This window comes from Eublepharis macularius, chromosome 2 (assembly GCF_028583425.1).
Source record: "Eublepharis macularius isolate TG4126 chromosome 2, MPM_Emac_v1.0, whole genome shotgun sequence".
Lineage (NCBI taxonomy): Eukaryota > Metazoa > Chordata > Lepidosauria > Squamata > Eublepharidae > Eublepharis > Eublepharis macularius.
Genome location: NC_072791.1, coordinates 151507974 through 151523167, shown reverse-complemented (window position 1 = coordinate 151523167; position 15194 = coordinate 151507974). Strand labels below are relative to the sequence as shown.

Here is a 15194-nt window from a genome sequence, read left to right as displayed (position 1 = left end):
AAGAGATCGAGTTATTTGGAGTACAGAAGGTGGTACTATGAGCAGTAAGGTAGATAGAAATTCATGTTCTTGTACACAACTGCTTGACTATTTACCCCCTGCCTATAAAACTGAGTAGTCTATACATTTACATATTAGATCGCTTCTTGCAGTTGTCGCTCTATTAAAGGAGCTTTATATTGTAAAAAGGACTTTCTCATAATACCCTAACCTAGTGCAGGACCCATAGCAAATAAGTGAAATAGACATGGCCAGTACTTTTTTGTGTGGTTTAAAAAAAAAACACCGAATTGGGAAAACAAATAGGTTGAAATTTTTTAAAAAACCTTTTGTATACAGATGCCAAGACCAATGCCACCCCAATAGATATTGAAATCTTTAATAAAATTCCAAGAATTAAAACTATATGATTAAAACAGTATCACTCTGGTTCCACCTTCCCTTAGTGTAGAAATTCTTAAACAATTGCACCCATACATATGGGGATGTCAAACATTTACAGGTATCTTTTAAAAAAATTAGCCGCTATTGTTAGTCGTCATTATACATGTGTCATCAAACATGTTTTGGCCAAACCATAGATTATAGGATGCCTGACCAAGCAACACACACACACACATACGTAGATGCTCATGGAGTAAGTAGGTCCCAGTTCCCCTATACACCATTTTTGATTAGATTTACCCTGACTTGGCTTATAGAGATCTTAGATATATAAATTGAATGTTATTATTATTAGATACTTGGGACTACTAAAAAATTATAATATACACTAATATGTCTTTGGTAATCCTGTTCTGTTTGAATGGAGAAGTGGGAACTACTCACTCCAGGAGTGAAGGCCAAAACACATTTGGTTACATGAATATATATAATGACTGTAACAGTACCTGGTCATTTTTAAGATGTCTGTAAATGTTTAGAATCATCATGTGTATGGGTGTAAATTGTTTAAGAATTTTTAGACTAGGGGAAGGTACTTACATATATGGAAACAGAATGATACTGTTTTAATGAGTTTTAATTATTGGAATTTTATTAAAGATTTTGGTACCTTTTGGGCATTTGTATGTAGAATATTTTTTCTTTCAACCTTTTTGATTACCCAGGTCTTTTTGGGTTGAAACCCCCCCTCTTCTCTGATAGTAAAAAAAAGTGCCAGTAATTATATACAAAGTTGTGCTGATTTCCACCAGTTCCCTTCTTCTTCTGCACATCTCCACTGGGCTGTTCCTGAGAGTCTTTGGCTGAGTGGGACAGGCCAAGGCCCAGTTCAGTGCTTTCGCACCTCCCACAATAGTGTTCAGGCCAGTACTGTGGCTCTAAACCCTCCCTTAATATTTCTCTTCCTGTTGCAATCCTCTTTCGGTTTCCACATGCGTTATGACTAATGATGGATCAATTGCAAAGGAGAAAAAGGGCTGCTTCTGACTTGTAGAAGGCCAAAAATCTACAAATATATTTATTGGGAGACATACTCTGCCTCTCTACATTAGTCAAAAATCCATTGCAATAAGGCATCTTGAAGCCATTGCCATTTTTGAATAGCATTCCAAAAAATACTGAGCTCATCATGGGTTGTATTCTGGTTGTATGATTCTATCTGCAGCAGGGAAAAGGCTTCTTTCCCCCCAGAAACATTTGAAAAATGAGCGCTTGTGATAGGGAAAGATCTCTCTGGTTCAGTCATCCAGGGCTCCTCTTGATCCTTTTCTGGATAGGGCTGGACCAGCTTGGTAGCCCAACAGATGGTGGCTCTTCTTGCCAGTTGTCATATTGAAGCATCTAGCTGGTCTTAATTAGCAGGAACTGTCTCAGGATTCTCCCTCACTGTCCTCTGCGAGCACCTCTTGCCCAGAGCCTGGGTACATCAGGGTCTGTGACTGGTTTAGCACTGAACCGAAGAACAAGGAACGGAACTATAAAAGCAAAAGAAAGAAAAGGTTTGGAGCAGGAGATCTAGAAAACTAAAGGGCACAACTGCCATTCAAGTAGTGGTTTGTGTGCCAGAATAGAGGGACAGTTAGAAAACTCACCGCGTGTACCAAGACAAATACAATCTCTGCAGATGGTTTATTCAGATCAGAAGACGAAGGGTTCTGCAAGCCTCCCTGCTATTCCCAATTGCTCGAAACTATCACAGCCTCCCAAATGCATCCCTTCTGCAGAGTTTCTGCCACACCCATAAAAAACAAATGGGTACATATTTGGAAGCGTAGTGCAAAGTCTGACTATTGTGACTGGAATTTTAGGGTGCAGATAATGGCTTGGTTCCAGCTAAAATTAGTCATGGTTAAGCCCCACTCAACAAGCTAACTCTTAACATTCTACTACTTTCAGTTAAGGAATTGTACCACCCCCACCCCCCGGTTGCAGCTGGTTTTCAAGTTTGTTTATTTTTCTTTATTATATTTTGGCTTTGCTTCATTGGGAAACCTTTCCAACTCCCACTCCTCATCCCGCTGAGATGAAATTCTCAGGGATTGCCCTTCTCCCACAGGATCTTCCCTGCCAAAAAACTCAGATGGGCAAAGGCATCGCTGTTTCATGGACAATTTAAGTTCTTAGTTGCAGAGCAGGGTCAGGGAGATAATTCACGAAAGCAGACTGTGAGCACAGAATTAGAAGGGGATCTTCCTTTATTTCCACATGTTCACCCATTTGCATGTAAAAGAACAGGGTGGGGGACAATGTCTATTTAATCAAAACTAAAGATGCATGAAAAGGGAGCTCTTCCAGGGGGACATTAAAGCTGGGTTGACAGGAAAATTCCTTCAACTATTGAGAACAGCAAAGCAAGTTGCAGAAAGCGGGCAGGCTTTTGGTTCCTTCATCTGCATGCTCCATTGTTTAAAAATATACTCCTACTCTTCCCTTAAACATTAACAAATCTCTCTCTCTCTCACACACACACTCTCTCACACACGGAAACACGGCCCTTAGTTTATCTTTTTAAAAGGGGGAAATAACCATTTCCTGGTGTGCTAACACAACCACTATTGACACCTAAAAATCTCAAAATGTTATTACTGATCACTTTCATCTTCTCTGGTTTGGCATTAGATCAATCTTCTTCACATGTTACTGTCTGATAGTAGTGTGTGAAGATCAGGATAGCAAAGCTGATTTTGCCAGGCATCTAGGGGAATAAGTGTTGTATGGGCCTCCATTCTTACATGCTGAAATTAGTTAAGTATTCCCACTGAAACAATGAAGTGGCCTGAAGGTTCTCCTGAGCATAATGTCTCACGTTCCACACATACAAATTGCCAGCATCTCATGGTTTTGAGAACTATGTGGCAGCAAGTCTTGCATTGCACATATATACCTTTTTTTGTGGTGGTGTGCCTGGCACAGTCCCCTCAGGATCACTATCCAAGTCTTCTGTGTCAGAACTGGCATGTGGCGTGGGAAAGGTGGGGCTGGGAGATGGAGACGCTCCCTCTGTGCCAGCACATGTGGTTTCCATGGCAATCATGTAGGCATCAATGTCATCACTGGTGAAGTCATAAGCAGAAGCAACAGCCTTGGGTGTGCTAGAGAGAGAGAAATGGAAATAGTCAGGAAGCGCCAGGCCCACATTCCTAGGAACAGGAGGAGGAGTTCAGAGGAGATCTGCCTTGGCTGGAGCAGGGGAGAGAGAGCAAGTTGTAATCCTATCAAGTGTGTTGATTCAGTCTCCCACCATTTAAGCAAAGTTATAAAATTAACCCAGGTCAACTATGGCATAAATGCTTAGCATAAAGCCAAGATGATGAGCTGTTCCCATAGAAGCCAAGGCAAAGGTGAAAGCCAGCTGATAAAGAGGACAGCCCTGATTAGGAATGGGAGGTGACAGACAGGGTCTGCTCAATAAGCATGACAATGCCAGTCATCCAGCAACCCCAAGCTAAGCCCTTCTCTGCCAAGCAGAGACCAAGAAGAAACCCCTATTTACCCCATTTATCTCTAATTTCTTAGCTACTTGGTTTGGCTCTCTGTGCTTCCATATGTGGGGCAGAACTTTGCTTACCAGCTAGTCATCTGGGAACTGTGACTATCTGGCTCTGACAGTGTGGCCAAGACCAGATGCACTTCTAGCAGGGGGTCCTCTAAAGTGAAGATAGCTGGCCTGTGAGGAGAAAACTGATGAGGACCCAACTCTCAAGAGCCTGCAAAGCAGTAATGGCACTCAGGCCACTGCCTCTTTAGAGAACAGAAACAAAGACTGCTCTTCTCCTCAGGAGTTTCCTCAGAGAAAGCTTACCTGCCAGGGATATCAAAGTGGATATTAAGGGGAAGATTTGAAGACTCTGCAAAACTTAGAAGACCCTAAAAAACAGAGATGAAACAGGGTAGGAAGGGCAAAGGCAACCACCCCAAATTCACGCAAGGAACAGGAAGTTCACTCACCCGGAATTCCTTAAGACAGAAAGTGACTTGTGTTTCCTGCTTGACGTGGAAGACTTGGAACTCATCCTCACTCAAACACAGTTCTGTCACCATCGTTCGGCCAGCCTCTGAGGCAGTGACAAAGGTCAGAACTCTTTTTCTCATGTAGCTAACCCTGGCCGCATTCCAAACTATTGCCTCCCCTCCCCAGCAAGGAAGCGCAGTAGGGGACGTTGTCAGGGACCGTCAATGACCCTCCATTTCAGACAGACTGCCCCATCAAGCAGAAACTTCTCAGGCAAAAAAAAAAGCCTGAACAGAGAAGCTTTTGAATATCCATGCTATTAAGGAGCGACAAAGAAGCTTCAACTTCCCTGATGGGTTCTGAGGACAAGGTGGAAGAAGGGGCATGGTAGGAAGCTCACCTGTCTCTTCTTCCAGGTAACTACGGAAGCTTACTTTCCCACCAGGGCTGGCTCCCATTGTCACCTCAGCTAGAGTCAATGGGAAGTGAACCACAGCATCCACTAATAACCTGAATTGGACAAAGGAGGGGCAGGGAAATGGGTAAAAATGGAGGCAATGAGCAAATCCCTTAGCTGAGCATAACCAACTGTGTCCTTTTGAGTCCAATAGGTTGTTCCAATTAAACTATTAAGGAACAGTCTGTGCACACAGCATGTGTGCATGAAGTACCCATCATTTTTTCCTCTATCATAACTTTATGTAAATCCATATACTAGGTTCCCACTTTCTTGGTTTAGTGTATTAGAACTAAACCAGTAGTTCAAGGAACATCTTCAGAAAAAAGAGAGATGTATATTTTCCCAGACACCTTGCTGCTCACCCACACATGGCCCATAAGCTAAACCACGTTAGCTGCTACTATGCAAGGAGGCTGCTGTGCATCTGGATTGTAGGGGTCAAACATATAGCAGATGGATAGGTGATCCCTTCCCACTTTCTAAGCTGCTGAGAATTACTGGACAAATCTATACACTTTAACCACAAAACCCTTTGTCCCGATTCCTTTTGCCCCATTGCAAACATCATGGCCCCAACCTGGGAGGAGCACGCAGAGTATGGGTGCACTGTTCTGTGTCAAAAACTGCCTGCAGTGATTCACACTCCTGGAACGACAAGTCATGAGTCTTGACAACACCTGCAGAGAAAACCTTAGTTGAAAGTGGCCATAAAGAAAGTTTGTCTTCCCAAGAACCCCTGTGCCACTAGGAAATTTTTCTAGAAATGTGAAGATCTTCCCACAACACACACAAACCATTTTTTTACTCCCCCAGTCTGAAAAACTGAAAATGTTGAGGGAACATACTCTTCTGAAATAAATTCTTTTCTAAATTATGATCAAAATACTTTTTCAGCAAAAGTTTTAAAACAATATTGTTACAGCCAATCCATGCAGCTGTAAATCTTAGATCCAAGATTCAAATGTAGTAATACTAGCAGGATAGAGCTTTTTTTAGTAAAATGCAATCCTTCAGGACTTGGTACTTCTAAACACTGAAGAATACAAAAGATCTTCAGGGGTCTGGTTCTATCCAGGAGCCTCCCAAGCACACTGCTCCTGCAACATGGCAACAAGGCTTTTGCAGAGTATGGGACTCCTCTTGCCTCAGATACCTACATCTCTACATTAAGTAAGAAAACCAGGAAACGTCTGAAGTCACAGACACACAATACCAAGGAGCAACCATGAAAAAGTTGAGAAATTTGCTTTAATTCATACAAGTCTTCCATCTTCTGATGCTTGTGAAAGTTCAGAACCAGAATAGACCTGTCTTCACTGCAGTACTGGGGATTAGACTATCAGTCAGAATGACCCTTAGTCATTGTGGCACTGGTGTGGTCTGGATTTTGTTGATCTGCCACATATTTATCCTACCATTTCTCCAAGGAGCAAAGAATAACATACATGGTTAGTCTTCCAGTATTTCCTCACAACCACTGTGTAAGGTAAGAGGCTGCATAAGAGAGACCAGCCCAAAGCAACCCAATGAGCTTCATGGCTGGTTGGGGATTTGAACCTCCGTCTCCACAGCTGTACTCCAGCATTCTAACCATTACAGCACCACTGGCTGCCACAGTGATCTGATATATGTGGATCATAGTGCTTGGCAGCAAAGAATTTTTAAGCGTGGGCAACAGCTGAGCATTTTCATTGAACAGACTGTTTTCTGTGGACTGTGCCCCTTTTACCCATCAGCTCTACTTGGTGACCCAACTAGGCCTTGCACATGGAAGTAGCTCAGCAGGATGGGTGGACATGTACCATTCTCTCTTTTTGGAGGAGTCCGCCATCTCTGATTCTTGTGCAGTCTTCAATGGGCAGGCAAGATAGTGATTCCAATTTAAGTCTCTTGGCAAAACTGACCAGGAGCTTTGCCTCAGGAGTGCCCCAGATTTCCTGTTTCTCTTTTCTCCTCAGAGTTAAGGAAGAGAGTTCTAAGTTCCTACAACTGACTTTCCATGGGTTCCCCTTTTGATAACTACATTGTTTTCTCCAAATATACCCGGAACCACAAGGGCTCTATTCTATCTCAGCACCAAGTCGCCTGTCGGCCTGCAGAACGTCTGCTCCAGCAAAGGTCCTTTTCCCACAGCCTTTGCAAAGCCTTTTGGCTGCTGGTTGCCAGTGGACTTTTAGTGCCATTTCAGACACTATTTGAAATAGTCGTAGCGATTCACATACAGTTCATACCTGAGGGACTGCCTCTCCCTATATATACCTCGGAGAGTGCTTAGATCAGCAGAAAAACATCTACTGGTGGTCTCTGGCCCCAGAGAGGCTCAGCTGGCCTCAACCAGGGCCAGGGTCTTTTCAGTCCTGGACCCTACCTGGTGGAACTCTCTATCAGAGGACACTCGGGTCCGCCAGGACCTTATGTCTTTTTGACATGCCTGCAAGATGGAGATGTTCCTCCAGGCATTTGGTTGAGGCCAGTCTTAGTTGTTTTAGAAATGCCTCCCAACCAGTCTCCTATAAGGGGGGGTACATAACATCTGCCCCCCTATATGCAAAGCCACAGCATGACACCAGCTCGTACTCTCTCCTCCCTTACTTATATTGGCTAGGATGATGTGGAGAGAGCCGCCATCTTGGTATTTTATATGTACTTATTGCTGACTCTGATTTTAAAGTATTTAAATGATTCATCTGTTTTATGATGTTGTTGTTGTTGTTATTGATTATGATCGTGGTGGTGGTGGTGGATGTAAATGCTGTTTGAAACTGCCACCTCCACATCGTTTTACACAGTTGGGGCAGCTACGGATAACAACCACATTAAAATGGAAATGTGAAAGCGGCCAAAGGGTTACGCTGTCAGCCATGTATCCCTCCACATTGCCCAACATATCAGACTTTATGTTCAGGCAGATTCCTCCTACCCAGCACTCACCGTATCTGCAGTGCAGTTGCACACGGAGCATGCTGGCACAGAAACGCAGTGAGATGAGACATTTCTCCACTGTCTTCTCCAGCAAGGAGAGTGAGCGGAACACAGTCAGAAAAGACTGGAAGACACAAGAGAAGCCGACAATGATATGTATATTTTTTCCCCAACACTCTTCCCCAAAACAAGGAACAGCTGCCATGTACAACAATGTAGCCATTAGTACCTACTCCCCTCCCAGAAGACCAAGATGGGGTGTCCTGATTTCATTTCAGACAGCTTTAGTTTTTTGCTGGCAGAACTATTTCTACTCACAGTCAAAACAGTTCAGTTTTGAAGCCTGAATAAAGGCTGTTTTTGGCAGTTTGACTGAGTAACAATGAGGAATGGAATGATTTTAGCCCAAGCTATAGGCAGAACTTGGTGTGTGCTTGCCTCCATGTGCTTTGAAAGTATTTGTTAATCAACACAGGGTGCACAGCACCATAAAAATCACAGCAGCTTAAAAAAAAGAATGTGACATTTCTGACAGCTCTATACCCTTGCATCCACCCGTAGTTTTTATCAGTTCATAGCAGCAGCCCTGCCAGATCAGACTAAACATCTGTGATGTACAGTATTTGGACTGAATAGCATAGACCGCCCATCAGTTTTTAATCAGTGTTTGATGCTCAGAGATGTTGCTTTGGAGCTGTTTCCTTTAATGGCTAACAACCACCTTTAGACATCTCACAAACTTTGCCCATTATATTTTTATTCCATTGTTACTTAAAAGAGCTCAGGGCAATGAACATGCCCCGCTTCCCAACGACCCAAGGAGGTAGGTTAGGCTATGAACTTGTTACTGGCCCAAGGTCACCCGTAAGACCCTAGCAGAGCAGAATTTTGAAGTCAGGTTTCCCCAGTCATTGTCTGGCAAACTAATCATCACATCACATGGGCTCTCAGTTTCTTCTCTCGTCTTCTTCAGTTTTGTAGAAAGGAAGATGTATATCCAACCCACACTCATTTTTTTAAAAAAACACTGAATTAGTAAAGTGACAGAATAAGGAATTATTTTAACCCTCTTAGACCACTTCTTCATATGGGCAGGAAAAGTAGAAGCAGCAGCAAATTGGGGGGCAGCAAGCAGAGATGAAATTCCTGTTCTGCTCACTGCTCTCCCCTCCCTCTTCCTTGTGCTAACCAAGGCAATGACAATCCGACCTCCACCCCCTCCACCCTGGCAACTCTCTCCCCCTGCACAGCCAAGCCATGGTTAAGGAGACGCTGCTACGCATTTGAAGCCCTAAAGGGGTGAAAAGGGGCAAAATGCAGAAACCCCATGTAGGGAATTTCTGTCCACAAAGCAGGGGCATCCAACTGGCCACACAGGGAAGTGTGGAAGTGGCCTTGCAGCCTGATCCTTTCACATGCACAGGAAATCCTGCTGAAATTAACAGGGCTTAGGCCTATGTAAGCATACAAAAGCATGCAGCCAGATTCCAAGTCTAGGAAGAGGGAAACAAAACGCAAAATAGAATCTCTACTGCTCTAACTGATACACCAACTCCTCCTTCACACCTGAGAACAGAACTCAAGACTTCCACTTGTGACACCAAGGTGCATGGCATACGATCAAGTCTGATCCTCTTTGCAATCATCCTGCAAAGGACGAGTCCATGTGGTGAAACGCAGAATCTTGCTGCAAGTTTTTTGTTTTTATGGTTTTTAGCTATGTATATAGTTTTAATTGTAAAATATATGTTGTTAGCCGCCCTGAGCCTGTCTGCAGGGAGGGCAGGGTATAAATTTGATAAAATAAAATAAAAATAAATAAAATAAACTACCCAACAAACAACATCCTGGTTCACAGCCAGTTCATGAAATGGAAAGCCTAACTGGACTACAATGCTCAGACTGCAAATCTTAAATGAATGCCTCTCTCTATAACACAACTTTGTGCACATGGAAAATTAAATGTCAGGGAGAGAAGTATGGCCTAGCTTCCTCTCTCACATGCTAGTTTTCTTCATCTAGAAATTTTTTCCATGGGGGAATGGTAAACAGGTTATCACCTACAATCTGAAGTGGTACGGTCCATCACAATTATATCACCCACTCATGATGTTCTCCTAAGTCAGCCTATTGTCACAGTCAGCAGGTGCTATTTTATAATTTATTCAGTTTGTAGTCTGCTCTCCCCGCAAGCAGGCTCAGAGCGGATTCCACCCATTTAAAATACAAATTACACCACTAAAACAGGTAGCATAAAGAGAGCAGCTCACAACCCACCCTCAGCAGCGTATATTGCACAATCCCACATGTAATCATTTGGGCCCATGGTGGCTGATGGCAAACAACAAACAAAGGAGCTAAAACTGAGAGGGAGTGCTCCCCACAGTAAGGGGCCGGAGAGGGGTCCCCGTTTGCCTCAACCACCAAAGGTCTGGTGGAATATCTCCATCTTACAGGCCCGGTGGAATGATAATAAATTCCTCTGGGCTCAAGTTGTCTCAGACAGAAAGTTCCACCAGGTTGGGGCCCAGACTGAAAAAGCCCGGGCCCTGGGCGAGGCAAGATTTCCTTGGGGCCAGGGACCACCAGTAGATGTTTTCCTGCTGAGTGGAGCGCCCTCTGGGGTAAGAGGCAATCCCTTATGCTGGAACCTTCCAAGAAGAGCACGCAATTGTCCCCTGTGCAATCTATATACAGCCCAATATAACTAACCTTCATAAGCACTTTACATCTGACAGGGCCGGCATCGGGAACAGACTTTGATTCTACAGGCACATAGTGCTGGAAGAAAAGTGGAGCAAACAGGAAGCAGGCATACGCTGAACGAGATGCATTTACTGCACGCAAGGAGAGCTGGAAAGACAGAATGAAAGCATCAGGACTGTCATCCTCACAGTAGATCAGAAGGTGCCCAACTTCCTTTTACCCTCCTATTAGCTTAAGCCGCTTTGCACAGGCACAGCATCACTGGCCTACATACATGCACATTACCAGACCACTTCCTCTTTAAATAACACGTTGTCAGTGAAGAGAAAAACAGTAGCACAGGAGAAATATATACATTTCAGAGAAATATGCCTGGACTGTGTTTCCCTCATTTTGTCTCATAGGTGACACATCACTAATGAATAATCATCTTAACCCTTTAAAATTTTAGTTTTTTAAAAATAAAACTTCAAGATGTTATACCCAATAAGTCCAGAATCTCAGCTCCAGCACACTGGTAGTATATCTTCTTCTAATATATTGCTAGAATGCTTTACTCAAAGCCCCCAATTTCCAATTTCCACCCTTCCCTGCAACCCTTTAAACTCTGTCTTAAAAAACACCAGCATGTTAATTTTGCTGTGGATAATCCCTTTCCACACTTGATCACATTCCTCTTTCAAAACCTCTCCTCTTCCTCTCTCCGCCCTTTGCCTTACCCCTTCTTGCAGAGGCTCAATGTAGACTTCATCTCCGATACGGGATAGAGAGTGCACTGCTTTCCCCAGAGCTGCATGAGGAACAGAAGAACACCAAGTCATTATGAATAAGAGCCAAGCTACAAGTGACGCCTGACACAGGTTGGACACTTGTCAGCTTCCCGCAAATCATCTACATGGGAAATGTAGGCGTCCTGGTCTTTCAGCTTGGCTCTCTGACTGCTGTCCAATGGACTTTTCAACTGTCTCTTGTCCAACATTCCACCAAGCTGCCTACATTTCCCATCAAAACTTGAGGGAAGCTCACAAGTGTCCAACCTGTGTCAGGCGTCACTTGTAGTTTGGCTCTAAGCCTAAAAGACTTTCAGTGCATTCCACTACAGCTCCTTTGCACAGGCTGAGATCACCTCATACAGTTTCACCTTGCATTAAACAATCTTGAACCATTGTTTATATTTTATTGTTATTCTACAGCGAAATCCCTTCCCACACAAAACAAAACATTCTTTTTCTGTATATCTCCAATACAGTGCCACAATGCTTCCCACTGCCACCATTTTCTTTCCATTCTCTTCTCTTGCCCAACAGGAAATTCTCTTTTTACGGCAGAAAGCTCTCATCTGGGTGCTTTTCCTCTACTATGCTTAAACAAAGGGCCATTAAAATCCAAGGCAGATAATAACTCTTGCTGCTGAAAACTTGATACAGAATCCTATAGATTTAAATTCTTTCCTGCACTACCCATACGTTCCCATACCAAACTCACAGCCCCTCCAAACAGAGCAATTATTTCTGAAGCATATGAGCCACATAGTACTATCTGATGCAAGTATGTTTAGCAATGCTATGAGCGTCAAGCTCCCAGCTCTATACCATCTGCCATTTAAATTGAGACTTTGGCTAATAAATAAAATATTTTATATTGTCCAAGCTATTCAGCAGCTGTAGAAGGGGAAGCCTCCTGTTCTTCTGTTCATGTAAAACAGTCTCCTGCCTTGAGGAAGACCTGCTCATTGTCACCACCGCCCAGAGGTGAATGCCCATATCCAAACATCATGTTGCCTCACCTTTCACATTACCACCCGTAACGATGCACTTCATGCTCAAGAAGAGAAGCCACCAAGGTCATCTACATCAGGGGCAGACTAGATGAGGGGAACTAAATGCTTGTGAAATTATTCTTCACTTTGTTTCCTGATGTCAGCACTGGTTTGGGATAGAAAGAAACCCCATGAGGTTCAAAGTGGATACCAGAAAAAATAGAAAATAAATCCATTATTAAATTCATTATTATTCCAACTAACATTTCGTTGACTACTTATTTCGGTTAAGGAGAAACACCTCTTGTGTGGCAATCACCAGATATTGCTTTGAAATTAGGCCCACTAGGTCAACAATACAGCTAATTGGAGCCTTATAAATTGCCAGTTTTCCAGTGTGGACTTAGTGGCTGTAGGTAGATCAAAAAGTGAATTCTTTATCTTTACCCGCTGTAGGAGTACTGTAAAAAAACCCAACAGATTCAGGGAAACTCATTTGCATACGTTGGGAATTAGAGTATAAAATGTTTATAGTCCTTAGTTTTTCTGGCTCACAGCCCAGTGATATGCTTCGTTACTCACAAGTAAGTCTTGCTGCCTTTAACTGCATTGAAATCCAAGTAAATGGGCACAAGATGCCAGCTTCAGTATCTGCACAGCTGCTTCCAAGTTGGAATATGATTTAGGCCTCTATCACTGCAGTGCTATGCTTAAAAAAGTAAAGGTAGTTCCCCTGTGCAAGCCCCGAGTCATTACTGACCCACAGGGGGACGTCGCATCACGACGTTTTCTTGGCAGACTTGTTACAGGGTGGTTTGCCATTGCCTTCCCCAGTCATCTACACTTTACCCCAAGGAACCTGGGTACTCATTTTACCGACCTTGGATGGATGGGGGAGTCAACCTTGAGCCGGCTATCTGAACCCAGCTTCACCAGACTGACTAGTAGGACTTACTTCTTAGTGGACATGCATAGACTAGTACTGTTAGTTTCACTGCAAATTATGTGTTCACTAATTCAGCATTTTGTGGGAGTTTGCTGTCCTTCCCATAGGCTGTAGCCCTGCATACATACATATTGTACAACACCGACCCAGCTAGTTCTGCTCTTGACATTAAAAGGCAGGCAGTAACCTTATTATTCCACAAGGCATTTGAAGTTCAGAAAATGGACATCTTTATTAATGTCATCATAACTACTCTCTTAGTAGTTCATTTTTAATGTTTTATGAATGTTATGTTTGTTAGCACTTTGCCAAAGAGTACTTGCTACTGCACTTTGTGAATTTATATTTTAGTGATGGCTTTTGTACTGCTCATTACTGTCCCAGACAGAACCTCTTAGTCTAGGAGTAGCACACAATACCTTTAACAAATCAAAGAACTAAACAGTGGTATAAACATAAGAAGCAAACACAGAAATAGCGCACAAGTGGAAACAAAGAGGCATCCCTACAAGGTCGCACATCTATTATCCTATATCAGATCCTTCCCTTGCTCCTTTTTGCTTCTGGGTTGGAAACTGGAGGATGCAGCTCAGCTGTCACGCTTTCGGCACCAGGGTTGGCTTGGGAGGGGGGGACGAGTACTTGAATCCGAACCCTCCTAAAAAGCATACCTGTTCCTTTATGGGTTTTATGGCAAGAGAGAGGGGAGGAAGCGAGCCTCTAAAAAGTACAAGCGCGTCCTACAATTCCAGCCTAAAACTCTTTTAAGGAGGGGTTTGGGGGGGGTCCCATTCAAGTATTTTAGGGCAGTACTCAAAGCTAGCCTCTCCCACAGGGAGGGTTCCCCTGGGTCGGGTGTGCTTGTTCTGGTCTCTACACAAGCGATTCCCCCATTCGAACCTTCTCACGCCAAACGCCCCACTAACGACCTCGCACTCCTCGGCGTCTCCTACCTCCCTCCAAAGCCAACCAGGCGCGCCAAATTCCTCTCCCTTGACAGCCCGCCTTTTTCTCCCAAGCTGCCTTCTTATTGGACAATGCGCCGATCATGTTCTGGGGATGCTGAAGAAGCAAGGCGGGCAAGGACGGGTTAAGACGCATTGGAAGAGGACTTCCGGTCACATGATCGTACGAGGGCGGATGCCTGCCGGAATGTTCTTGGCTGTCTCCGCCGCTTTAAGGGCGAGAGAGAAGTTGACGGTGTTTTTTTTTCATTCATCGGGCCTTTGACTACAGCAGCGAGACGGAAACTGGTTCTAGAATAGATGAGCGAGCGGGGTAGGGGTGGGGGTTAGCTGCCAAAGCAGCCTTCTCTCCTTCAGTTTATCCTCACGACAATCCTGTGAGGTAGGCTCGGCTGAGAGGATGTGACTGGCCCAGGGTCACCTGGCAAGCTTCTACGTCAAAGCGAGGATTCCTACTAGAGTCTCCCAGAGCTAAACTCGACTCTCTCGTACAACATGATGGGTTGGATGTCAAGATGATGGTTAAAGGAAGGCCCTTCTTTTCTAATTTTCCAAATATGCAGTTTGGCTGTCCAGGATCCAGACGACTTATTATGCTTTTGTAACTTGCACTGTGCAAGTTTTAACATAAAGACAGATTGGGAAGAGTGAGGAAATCTTTTTCTCTTATTCCAAATATTTGGGAGCTGGTTGTGATGAACTTCATATAGGCATTTATGACTGCTGAATATTTAACTGGCTGTGCTTTATAATTAGCGGTGATGTTCAGTTATTTAAGACAAAGTTTCCTTAGCTTTTAACAGTTTACAGTACAAGAAGAAGCAGTCTTTAGTATGGTTGTTGTGGGTTTTCCGGGCTGTATTGCCTGGTCTTGGCATTGTAGTTCCTGATGTTTCGCCAGCAGCTGTGGCTGGCATCTTCAGAGGTGTAGCACCAAAAGACAGAGATTTCTCAGTGTCACGAGAGATCACTGTCTGACACTGAGATCACTGTCTGACACTGAGAGATCTCTGTCTTTTGGTGCTACACCTCTGAAGATG

At 43.8% G+C, this 15194-nt stretch overlaps 1 protein-coding gene across 1 annotated transcript; it reads right to left on the bottom strand.

Annotated features, from left to right (window-relative positions):
- Positions 1-955: 955 nt before the first annotated feature.
- On the bottom strand, positions 956-14142 carry RAD9A (RAD9 checkpoint clamp component A). The gene is made up of 12 exons (XM_054970603.1): positions 14090-14142; positions 12271-12397; positions 11204-11274; positions 10491-10631; positions 7788-7902; positions 5434-5533; positions 4797-4906; positions 4393-4499; positions 4247-4311; positions 4013-4111; positions 3329-3536; positions 956-1919 (listed from the first exon to the last, which is right to left on the bottom strand). Exons 2-12 carry the CDS (start codon positions 12302-12304, stop codon positions 1815-1817), a joined length of 1155 nt encoding a protein of 384 aa, XP_054826578.1. The 5' UTR covers positions 12305-12397; positions 14090-14142; the 3' UTR covers positions 956-1814.
- Between the last annotated feature and the right edge of the window lie 1052 nt (positions 14143-15194).

What these genes read in the sequence shown, in the direction of transcription:
- RAD9A (XM_054970603.1), bottom strand. Translation starts at nt 12,304, where the DNA reads ATGAAGTGCATCGTTACGGGTGGTAATGTGAAAG. An exon ending in TTACCTGGAAGAAGAGACAG is followed by an intron (nt 4,500 to 4,796) that starts GTGAGCTTCCTA and finishes TCACTGCCTCAG; the next exon opens with AGGCTGGCCGAACGATGGTG. An exon ending in AGTTCCCAGATGACTAGCTG is followed by an intron (nt 3,537 to 4,012) that starts GTAAGCAAAGTT and finishes CTCTCTCTCTAG; the next exon opens with CACACCCAAGGCTGTTGCTT.